This window comes from Cololabis saira, chromosome 19 (assembly GCF_033807715.1).
Source record: "Cololabis saira isolate AMF1-May2022 chromosome 19, fColSai1.1, whole genome shotgun sequence".
Taxonomy (NCBI): Eukaryota; Metazoa; Chordata; class Actinopteri; order Beloniformes; family Belonidae; genus Cololabis; species Cololabis saira.
The window spans coordinates 34,731,899-34,744,534 of NC_084605.1; the positions used below are offsets into that span (position 1 = coordinate 34,731,899).

At 42.7% G+C, this 12,636-nt stretch overlaps 1 protein-coding gene across 1 annotated transcript in view; it reads left to right on the top strand.

Moving 5' to 3' along the window:
- The first annotated feature begins 2,351 nt into the window (after window positions 1-2,351).
- Window positions 2,352-12,636, top strand: part of nrg3b (neuregulin 3b) — a 305,656-nt gene continuing 295,371 nt past the window's right edge. Inside the window, exon 1 of the mRNA XM_061707728.1 lies at window positions 2,352-3,637. Within this exon, the coding sequence (XP_061563712.1) occupies window positions 2,797-3,637 (841 nt within the window). The 5' untranslated portion in view covers window positions 2,352-2,796. The remainder of the gene's footprint in view (window positions 3,638-12,636) is intronic.

Consider the following 12,636-nt stretch of genomic DNA (forward strand, 5'->3'; position numbering starts at 1 on the left):
CCTACATTTTTGGGATAATTAGTATAGAGTTTATAGTTTTGAAAGTGAATAACCATCGTTCATGCTTGTAGCAGCCATGTTGGATTGTGAACTCAAGCTAAATGATGCTTCTCCTTTTTACCAAGTTGGAATTTCCAAATTAAACCTCTCACTCGGAGCTCAGAAATTCTGATTTCTGGATGCAACTGGAAGGTGCTAACAATTTAGCTGATTCAACAAGCAAATGTTGGTTTTACTTTCAATATTCATCTTTTTCTATAGGCTATGGGCCATATGCATGCCTGAATGGCACATCTCGTGGCTTTATGGAAACATGTTCTCTTCCAGCCGTTGCACTGCCTATTAAACCCGTCTGGCTCCTTGCCCAAAGCCGTGGTCCCTGGTGAACTGTAAAAGAAGGGATTCGTCGACGGCCCCTCGTATCAAGTTGAAGGAGTGCTCTAACTCGCCAATAAATTAGGACTCCCGGTGTTTGGTTTGTTTGCTCGTGTGTGCCGCCGGTGGCACAAATCGGGGTGGTGCTTCTTCTCCCATCCTCCCATCCTTTCCCTCCCTCGGTCTCACCGATCCCCGGGGTGTGTCTTTGGTAGGGCCTCTCTCCTCTTCTCTCTCCTCTTCCCTCTCCTCTTCTCTCTCCTCTTCTCTCTCCTCTTCCCTCCTCTCCGCAGCTGCTGCTGCCGCTGTTCTGCCAATTTCTGCTGCTTTGCCAAAAAATGCTACCTAATGGGTTTCTACCTTTGTAGAGCTACAATTTTACTGTGTTTTACTTCCTAGTCCACTTCCTTTTCCCCTCAAGTGGTCCTCGTCTCTTGCCAGGCCGTCATTTCAAATGAAATTAATGACCTGCCTGGCTAAATAAAGCCGCATGACTTAATGAATATCAAATAAAGCCATATAATAGTTTTTTTTCTTTCTCTTTATCATATAATGTTCACAAAGTGTAATGCAATTCATGTCATGGGTAGTGTATTTTGAAGGATCAAATACTCAACATCCCATATTATCAATTTTACATCGTGCAAGAAATGATGGGCGTGGCAATCAAACTTTGAAAATCGACAGTGCGCGTGCGCAGAACCAATAAAGGTAGCATTTCTCGACGGGGAGCAAGGATCGACAGCACACCCCGCCTCCTCCTCCCCTCCGCCTCCGATCTGCATCTGCTGCAGAGCTCTGCTCAGCCGACACCATCTCTGCTTCTGCCGCGGCCGCCGTCCTGACACATATGCGGGGATATTTGTCTCCCTGGCGGAGGAGTGAATCAGCGCACACCTACATACAGGAGGGGGGGTGGACATGTGGCACTGGCAGCAGTCAAAGCTGGAGTTTTGAGGACCGGAGGAGGGCACCGGGAACCGGGATGGGATAGGAGCTCCGGAGCTCCCATCAGTCACCAGGGACCGAGCAGACCCCCCTCTTTCTCCCCCCCACATCCCTCCATCCCTCCCCTCCAGTCTGCAGGCTCCAGGAACAGCCGCCGCATCATCTTTTTCAGAGCAGCAGCCCCCTCCCTCTCCTCCCTCTCCTCCCTCTCCTCCTCATCCTCGCTTCTCGTCTCCTCTTCTGCTGCTGCACCACTGTGTGTGAATGCAGCTGAGGTAGCCTAAACAAACCTGTTCTTCTCCCCCCCCATCATCATCATCACCCCCCTCCTCCCATCTTACAGTTCAACAGCATCCAGCACAGCTGACTGCAGACCAGCAGCTCTGGAGACGCCCGTCATCAGCAGCGCAGGGATTTGCACCTGGATCAGTTGGATTTTATCCCCCGCCGGCTACAGCATCACTCCAGTCTCTCTTTTTTTTCTCTTCTGCGGGTTTTTTTCCGTTGGGCTCGGACTCGAACCCGCGGCTCCGGTTTGATTCAGGCTCCGGGCATTCCAAACCGGGCGGCCGCTCCCGAAAGGCTGTTAGAATAAAAGCTGAAGTTGGAGCAGCCGACGCAAGACAAGTGGAGGGAGGTAAAAAAAAAAAAAAAAAAAGATGAACTCCGTGCGGAACTGCAGAGACTGAGAGGGGAAAGATAAATGATCTGGTTTGTATTTTAAGGACCTCATGCGTCCGATAATCATCTTATTGATATAGGAGGAGGGAGCAGCTCCAGCCTGGATTGTTGGTTTAAAGCAGGCTCACACTCGCATGGATTTACAGCTCCGGTGTGAAGCTCAACCACACAGCGGATCGATATCTATCTCCTTCGGGTTTTTTTTTCCTTCCCCCCCTCCTTTTTTTTTTTTTTTTTTTTTTTTTTCTCCAAGACGCCTTATTTTAACATGCGAATGAAGCATCCTGGGATTTACCGTGGCTTCGTTAGTTCAGAACTACAGTGACCCCCCCGGCCCCCCCTCCCCTCCCCTCCACCGGCCTGGCTCACCTGTCCATAACCTGTGTTCTTGCCTAGAAGTGTGCACTAGTGCGTGCATGCCTGAGTGTGTGTGTGCGTGAGTGTGTTAGGTGTGTTGTCCGCCAGAGGGAGTGTATAGTTTGCTGCTTGTGAAAGCTTATGGGTGCTGTGCCAGCTTTTAATTAGAAAGTAACCGGAGGTGTATTGTGTCTGCTCTGCTTCTGTGAGTTCGTGTTTTACATCTATGCATGTAAGCATATATATATATATATATACATATATATATAGATATGGGTATACATATATATATAGGCTTGGTATTATGAGTGTATTTGCTTAAGATGCACAGCATTTCTTTTGGACAACAACTCCTTCCTCACAAATGTCCCTGTATCTTGACACCTGTTTGATCTCCCAAAGTCCATAAAAGACAGAAACAAAAGCTCCGGCAGGATGAGTGACCGTTCCGGTGCGAGCACTCTAGCGGCCATGACGCTGGAGGAGCCGGGGGCGGAACAGGCGTCTCCCCGGGCCCCGGGCCCTCTCCGTTGTGGGCCCTGCGCTGTGTGGCCCCGCCAGCAAACCTGGCTTTGCGCTGTGCCTCTGGTCATGGGATTTGTGGGGCTGGGACTCAGTCTCATGCTGCTAAAATGGATCGTGGTGGGTTCTGTCCAAGACTATGTCCCCACTGATCTGGTGGACTCCAAAGGCAGCATTGGACAGGACCCTATATTTCTCTCCAAACCCAGTACCATGCCCAAAGGGCCTGACATTTCCACCACCACCACTTTAGTTGCATCTACGACACCAGTGGTGTCAACTACAACACCACTAGCTGCAGACGGTACCGCCCCGGCGCCAAGAACTCGATCAGGGCCACCAGCAAACCACTCGGCAAACGGCAGCACTGCCAATGGAGATGACAATCGCGCGCCACACCTGCATAACCACGTTGGCACTCGCATCAGCGGGACTGCAGTTACCACTTCTGCTACTCGCACCACCCGACTCACCCCGTCTCACAGTGGCAAGGACGTCACCCCTCGCAGTACCGTCAGCAGGAAAGGGAGCGGCGGTGGTAATGGACGCAATGGAGCTGCCAGCTCAAAGCCGGGACAGACGTCTCCCGTCATCACCGCCACGTCAACCACCACCACGGCTACCTTGAAGAGCCCTCCCAAGGTACAACCCACCTCCTCCCAAACGGCGGCCCCAATGAAGCCCACATCACGCTGGAATCACGGCCGCCCAGGAAAGGGTCCAGTCACACGCCCGCACCACCGCTTCAGAACACGTAAGTTCCCTTTTTCACTTCATGGCGCTGTATGTTTTGAGTTCTGTGTGAGGTTTTATGTGCAACTTGTGATAAGCTTATCTGAAGAGCTATTGCCCGTTTACGCTTGTAAGACTAGCATTGTACATTGGTAACCATCTATTACCTGCACCTGGATGCCTGGATAGAGGAGCCCTCTCGTCTCTGATATGCTTTGTTATAACTCATCCTTTGAGAATTTGTATATAGTTTCCTTTTATATCCACACAGAAAGTGGATAATTCTGCAGTTTAGTAATAATCATATAAATTAACTTGGGCTGATAACAGTGGGTACTCTGTGTTTTCACCCCTCTCATCTTTATCTTTCATTTGTGGATTAATCCGATATGAATCTTACCTCCAGAGGAGTCTTTTTTTTATCTCTTTCTTTTTTTATTTCTGTGCTGCGGTCGAAGTACCATTAGAGTCTAGGCTCCATTTCACAGACTTTATACAGGTTTTGTCGGCCAGAGTCGGGAATGTTAAAGCTCTGTGATATGTGCTGTGACCAAGGACAGGATATATATGTCTAAAAAACAAATAACAGTCGCCGCCGGGGTGTCGAGGTGGGAGAAAGGTTAGCTCTCGCATTCTGTCTTGAGGAATCAGATATAGCAAGGCCACACATCCTATTTAGCAGAATGTTGCAGGTACTGCTTTCTCACTGCAGGGAGATAGGGGGGGGAGAGAGGGGAAGAAAAAAAAGGCACTCAGAGGGGATGTAAGATGGATACAGGGAAGAAAATGAGGTATCATAGGACAAGTGGAAAATGAATAGAAATAGGAGAAAAAGAGGAGAAACCTTTTTGAAAAACAACAAAGTTAAAGAGGATGGCAAATGAAAGACTCGGATGTGGAGAGCATAACAAAGCAGGGGAGTCAGAAGTGGGAGCTGCCAGGAGAGAGAGGAGCAGATAGAGAGGGCTAAGTGAGGGGAAGGCTCAGAGAGATAGAGGGTAAAGCACAGAAGCTGTGAATTTTGCATATCTTGCGCTGTGTAAAGGTAGAAGGCTTCATGATCGGTAATTCCACAAAGGACATGTTTCTATGTTGTGGAGCTTTCTTTTTTAATCTCAGATGTGGGTGGGGCAAGATGCGAAAGCAGTCATGAGTAGTGAAAATGACATTTATAGCGTCTGAATCACAAGTTGCATTCTCACCTTGGTTTCCTCTAAGTGGATCTACCGTGGGAGACAATTATGAAATAGATCTTCTTTTAGGAATGACAAATTCTTAGTATATGAACTGAAGCCTTAATTTCTCTGCATTTCTGGTGTGGACGATTTGCTCGGACAGCAGTTCTGGTTGACTGCTACGTACATTCCTCTCATTTATCAGCTGGAAACGTCAACGCTCATCGATTAGCACTGACAAACGGTGATCAAGTGACGTTCTCTTCTTTTATATTTGAGGAAGATATTTTCGGCATAACCATTTTCATACGCCCATAGACGGTCCTCAGACTCCTCCTGCAGAATAATCCGCTGCTCCAGAGTCAATTACATCACTTGCCAAAGAGCTGCCAAACAAGTGGAAGCTGCCAAAGCGAGCAGCTCCCTTGTGTGAACATCAGGAAGCATCTGTTTACGCTGTATACTATAAAAGGCCGCGGGCCTCACACGCTAGAGCATGATTAGTAAATCTGCTTTTTGTTAATAAAGGCTTTTGGATACAGAAGCAATTTTCCCAGGAGGTTGGTGTTTCTGGGAAGTCTCCAGCTAGTTCACACCATATGCACACCATACCCACGCATTGTGGGTGCTTCTCTCAGGCAACAGGTGGCACGTTGAAGGTACCGAGTAAAAGATACATCTGAAAATCTTACCGATTTTGGACTCTGTGGAGGGGAATAGGGACGTCAATGAACTAGTTTGCCTTTGGGGATTAATAAAGTATTTTAAATTTGTTTCATTTGTTTATTCTGAATTTGAATTTGAAAAGTTAACCAATAAAAATGAAACTTGTAATATCACCAGATGACAGATCTGTGGATCAGCTATAACTGGTTGGGTCAATTCTGTGCTGAAATCCTAGGTGTTAAACAAGACCTTTGAGCACAGGAAGGTAGATGTGATAAGCGCATACATGAAACTTGTGTATTCCGTGCTCCGACAAACAATAAAAAAAAATCTCAAATGAAAATACATCGTGTTGATCACAGATATTCAATTATTGTTCAAACCAGAACTTTAGCTCAAATTGGTGAGGTCAACAAAAATTATACAACTTTGATGAACTGACAGAAAAAACAACTTGGTTCTGTTTAACTAATAACTTTGAGCAAATCTGGTTCATTTAACTATTAAAGCAACAACTATGAAATGCATATTTCTTGAACAAAATACTTCCATAGTCTCTGTTTTTTTTTATTTATTTGATGGAAACCTATGCCATATTTATCAAAATGGTTATCCTTCATTTACAATAAAACACAAAATCAAGTTTGAACAAACAGAACTGTAATAAACTGCACTCAATCAAATTAAGTCTTACTCACTTTTTAAAAAAAAACATTTTTTTTGAATTTTATATTTAAAGATATATTTGAACATGTATAAAATTGCCTAATAAGAGTGAAATTCACTACTTAGTTGCACATTTTTGACAATATTTTTAGTAATCTATATCTAATTAATCTATTTAACATAAATGAGGATAATAAAATAAATAAATAAATAAATCTACCTGCCAATAATTATATATGTAAAAGTAGATGTTTTTCACATTTTTTTCTAAACAAAGAGAAACTTTTCGTTGTAAACTCTGAACCTTATTTTGAGTTTGACAAAAACGTCATGACGGCAACAGAGAGGCTCATTGATAATTGCAAGTTTCCATGAATATTAGTGGAATTGATAAAGCATAAGCATAAGTAATGATTGTCGACAACACATGCCTGACATTTTATTTTTGCCCAATGTCTCGTAGAAGAATGATTTTAACAGTCAGCTAACACTACAGGGTTACGGCAGAGGTAGAGTCATGTTATCAGTGTGAAGCAGCTTTTGATCGCTGTCATGGCATTTCCAAATCCAGAAACAGATTTTACTGTGGCACAAAACATCTATGAAAATAGAAAAAGTGAAAAAAATTCAACTGAAATAACTTACCTTTTTTCTATTATAAGGTATTATTCATCCATTAATTAGTTTTAATGAACTAATTAAAACTAAAGAATGCAACATTTCATATGTAATAATCCTTAAGGCAAACAGTTTAGATTCAGTGTTGAGGGTTTAGCAAAGTGAATGCTGGAAGTTCTTGCTCTGCTGTTTCACCTGTCCTTGTGCGTAGGAATGAATTGCATTGCTGTGCTGTTATGATTTAGAATAACAAACTATTCTGTTTATTGTATTTTGCATGTGCCTCGCATTGTTTATCTTTATTTGCATAACCTTGTGTTGCGCTTGACAAAACCTTCGAGCTGTAGAATGCTGCATATTTAAAGTGTAACGATACGCAGATAATGTCTTGGCTGATGATGAAATGCGCTGTAAAAATGGCTTAATGTGCATTTGTTTTTAACCCTAGTCAAGTCTTCTCTTATTTCATGCTGGGTACTAATACAGTTGTAAAATACAGTTTCAGGTAATCTGGACTTCGAACACGCTAAGAGGCTTTAAAATGTTGTTTTTTTTATTGCTATTGCTCCTGCTTGTTGGTTAGGATCTGAATGAGCCTCTATGTCCTGTAAGACAAACCAGCCTTATCTGTTGGGGATGGCGACGTATTTTACCTCGTCCTTTTGTCTCATTTCCGCCTCTCTCTCCTCCACTCCCCCCCCTTTTTCCGTGGTTATTGTGTCCTGTCTCTCTGGCATTGTATTCCCCCATCTATTTTTGCTTTGCTTTTTCTCCAAAATAGAAAGACCTTCTGCCTTTCTTTTTCGGAGCTCCCCAGTTCACATTCATGAGCATATGGACGGTTGCACAAAAACTGTCATGCATGAACAAAAGAGAAGCGTGTAGCATGTGTTCTCCCTCACTCAGGAATTTATCTTTTGATTTTTTTTTTTCTTCTTTATTTGAGAATGCTATGTATCCAATTCCCGGCTCTCAAAACGCGAGCCCCGTTGGCTGAGACGTAGGACATAACAGGCGAATGGAGCAGCGCACAATGAATGCCTGTTGGGGAAACCATGGGACGCTGTCCTGGCTCTGGGTCCATTCAGCTCTCAAATCTTCCTCAGTGAAAAGTGCTTGTAATTCCACTCACACCTCTTTAGCACAATTTCAGCCTTATGAAAAAGGCAACCACATTAAAGTTTTTGTGCATCAATATGGGGCTATTTCTGTGGAAAAAAAGGCTATCAGCATCTTCATGTGTGGGGAGCGTCACATTTTTTTGCATCGGTGCCTCTACGTTATGGGAATATCCTCGTACTGCTCAAGAGCCAGGATGCAGGGAAAGTGACTCAGCCACCAAGGCTGCCGTAAGTCAACTGCCTGAGACAACAGCTATTAATGGTAAACAGCTGTGCAGTCCAGGCACTTAAAATATAAAAGTGTGTTGCTGTTGCCTGCTGGATCGTCTGGTTCCCATGGCAATTGAATGGTCAGTAGTTAGTAAGTCCCCTGCCTTTGAACTGCTTGTTCAGAGGATTTGCTTTGTGGTTGACATTGAACTTATTGCAGCCATGTTGAAACTTGTCATATAATGAATTCTTTTGATTATTCTGTTATCACATCTGGTACAATTGACTATGTGAACAGAATCTGCCGACGGACATAACGAGGTACACCAACCAAAGTACTCAGAACAGCCTTCCAGGCGGATGTTTCTGGGAACACAATTTGCTTACACGATGCACAAAACGACAGACTCACAAGGCGAAAAACGATACCAGCTACATTTAAAAAACGTGTTCAAAGAAATTTAGCTTCCAGTGATTAAGAAGTATTATTAAGATGAACTAATTGTTGTGTGTGTGAGTGCTTACGCAGTAAGTGCAAAGAACAAAGGATAAACTAAACCCTAAACCATGACATTTGTAGCTATACGAAAATGGCCTGCCATGTTGCTGCCATAGTCTCCAGCATTATGTAGAAGCACTTTCACATATTGGGATGAAGGAATGTCCAATTAGCCTTCCTCTGGTAAAGTGGATGAACATTCTCGCCAGAGCTCTATCTATATCTACATCTATAATTACTTTATTGAAGCTCCGGAAGTGAATGTCAGGTCCCACAGTTTCCCATTAACATCCTCTTTGGGTGATCGCACATCTCTCCTTTTACTGTACAAAACAAAACAAAAATAATATTATGGATTTTTTTTACCCCTGATCTGCAAAATGCAGTGCAGGAACCTTTAAGTATTATTCCACCTTTTTTTTCCCAACTTCCCATCCTTTTAAAAGTTTGTTTTCACCTAAAAGGGGGCGTGGTCAGCCCAAAGACAGGACTCACAGCTGTTTCTGCAGTTTGCTCTCCCTGGCCCCTGTATTTCGGTGCTGTCTCTCGTTGAGATATGCTTTCGTTAATGAGCGATGGAAGGTCCATATTTGTGATGCACCGAAATTAAAATTTGTGGCCGAAACCGAAAATAATAATAAACACTTGGCCGAATACCGAACAATACCAAACATGGTTCTTCAGCAGTTTTTCATTTATTTTGTCAATTTTTTCACCATTGCATAAATCAAATAAATTTGATTTAGGCTTGCTTTTCAAAGAAAAAAATCTTTTACAAAATTACAAAGTAGAAAATATTTATTGAACATAAAAAAATGAAATTTTTTTCATTTCCAGCTTTATGTTGTTTTGGTTCCACCTCCTGGTGAATGTTAGGTAAAATTCTTATGGAGTTAGTTTTTGGTTGGCCAACGAGTTATGTAGTGCGCAACGTTACGGGACGGAGCGGCCAGTCTATTTCCTTATTTTACAACGCTGTTATTAATTGTTCGTTTTTTTCCCCCACTTATTCCACCGAACACTGAAAGTGTTTTTTTGCCATTTTCGGCCGAACAATTTCGGTTACCGAACAATTTCGGTTACCGAACAATCGGTGCATCACTAGTCCATATCACTGTCAGGGAGGCCTTGACTTTGTGTCAATGTTTTTGTAAAGTCTGTGGAGCTCTTTAAAGGCATGCAAGTCTTCTTCATTCGTAGCCTTCTCCCATCCCCGCACAAACCCAGAGACCTTCCCTGGACTGCTTTGAACCTGAATATTCTGAGTCCCTCCACCAACACAGCATTTGCTTTTGTTGTTTCTTTTTGGCATTTCAAAAATAAATAAATAAATAAATACCTGCTCTGTTTAAGTGCAATAAATATGTGACCAGCATCAAATTGCATTCTGCAGTTGAAACAAAATGGCTGAATAACAGTCCAGCATCATTATGGATGGGAAGCCACATGCCTGCCATTTATTATGCCTCAAACCCCACAGACTGTTGTTTCCTCTGATGAGACATGGAAACTAGTCGGATGCTTTTCATGCCGTGCAAGCTCTGGATTTTTGTTTGTTTGTTTTTGTTTTTGCCATGGCTGTACATAGAGGCTGCACAAAGTACTACCGTAGGAGCAGTGGAGCATGTAAGGGGGATTAAAAACAAAGATATAAATCCAGTTTGCCTCTCTCTTGTGCACTCTCTCTCTCTGCCCCCCACCCCTATATCTCTCTCTCTCTCTCTCTCCCTCCCTCTCTCTCCCGGGAGGTCAGACTCAGATTTGCCAGACAGCCTCTGAGGCCCCTCGTTTCTCCAGAGACATGCTCTGTTTGCTCGCTGGGGCTGTCGCAAGCAACGCTGCTTCTGCACAGTGTGTGCAGCTGTACCCATTTTGCAAATATCTTCCTCTTTTCAGGCTAGCTCTCGTGGCTCGGCTTCTATCATTTTAGGCTCCGATGAATTCCAGGACTTAAGCTCCAAAACTTTATGTACCATTTTGTAATTTGCAGATCCACAACTGTCAACTTTAGAAGAGTAACATGGTTTTAAGTTATCCCAAGAAACACTACTTAGCTCTTGCTTGTCTGTTTCACAGAACTATATATGCGGCGGGTTCTTTTGAGGGTCGGAAGGGGACATTGTGCACCAGATTCCCCTTAAAGTGGTGCTGAATGAGCTTAATTATTTACAACCAGTTGTTTCAGTTTCCATATGGTGCTTGAATGAAGGTTAACATTGCACAAATAGAAATTATTCATATTTGTGCTCATGAATTAACAACAACGTGGCCTTCAGACATTTCACACACCACAGCACATGTAATTCTTCTCATGTGATTTACATGCTAAATTACATCGGTTTTCCTTCCATGCAGAATGTTTACATGCATTCTTAGAAGAAAGTTGCCAGGGGAATTGAGTAGGTTTCTTGGTAAAAAAAAAAAAAGGACAACATTTCCTCAAGATGTTGGCATAAATGAAGATTTATCAGCCAGTTTATGGTAAGAACATATTAGTTTGACATGGAAAAGAGTGAAACTGCTCAACATTCTGCAGCTTTGGCCTTGAACATCTAACTAGCAGAAACACTTGACACTGATGGGGACCAATTACAAAGCAGAATAAATCTGTGTATTCAGCGGGGTCACCCTGCAGACAAATTATCCCGGGGTGACTGCACGCTGAGCGTTTTAAATTTTGCAGGAATTGATCTCTCGCCCTTTCAACTGCTATTGGTGTGCTCTGCTCGCTAAACCTCAAAGGAATCAATGAAGAAGAAGGAAGGAAAGAGCCTTGAGTAAGGACAGTTAGGAGAGAGGGAGGGGGGGGGGGGAAATGAAGTGAAGATTGACTGAAATGGGGTTTGTCAGATATGAAAAAGAAATACAGGGATTTATTGAGCAAAGACTTTCAGAAACCATGTGAGTTTGCTTCAGGATAAGGATCCGGCGGCAAGGTAAAGGCGCACAGACATGACAGTTGACTGAATGAGCCTCGGCTAGACATTTTGCATATCTCACACCACCATTCTACCTGTTCTATTATTATCTCTCATTTTTATGCAGATTGCCCTGAAGGTATTATACATATCTCACCTCAGTCCTGTCACCAAAATGTCTGCACAATGTGCTGTGCAAAAGTAAATTAGACGGGAATTCAAACTAGCGAGGGCTATCAGTAGCTTATATGATATTAGATGTTATATATACATGTTATGCATGCAAGTTTCTTAGAAGTATTTTGGCATACAAGCGTGGATAAATGAAAGCAGCGTGAAACAGATTCAACTATTGTAGCTGAATCGGTCAATTACTCAACAGGAAAATAATCATAGTTTAAGGCAAATTTCAGTATAACTGGTAAACGAAAAAAAAATAGAGCAGAAGGAAAAACAGTTGCTATATAATCTCACTGTACAGCTCCTTAGCACACATTACTGCAATGCATTGTGTTTCTCAGAACACCCTAGACAAGCTAGTAAAGGGGGTTCAATACAAGAAATGTACTACCCGTATTTTCTGGACTATAAGACGCTACCTTTTTCATAGGTTTTGAACCGTGCAGCTTATACAAAGGTGCAGCTATTCTGTGGATTTTTCTTCCACCGCTCGGGGCGCTCTAACCGGAATTAGAATAAAAACTAAGACAAAATAAATGCAAAGAAGAATACGTTACTTCTTCTTTAGCAGATAGAAGTAGGTAGAAGCAGATTTCAAACAGATAAATAGATAAATAAATACTGGTTATTTTCACTTGGTTCTGTCCAGTTTTAATCAGCAAAGTTGCTGCCGTGTTAAAAGACACTGTTAGGAAAGATCTATTTAGGTACAAACATGTACATCATTTACAGTTCAAAATCCTTCTGTACATGTAGTAAATATCTAATCTAACAACATAAATATCTGCGGCTTGCATATCTTTTTTTTTTTAAATAGAGCGGATTATATATATTATATACAGGTGCGGCTTATAGTCCAGAAAATACGGTATTTGTTTTAGACAAGGTAGGGTTAAAATGCTGCAACTCGTGTCACATTTGTCAAGTGGTCGTGCACAGAGCCTTTCTGTGTGGATTCTGAGTTTGGA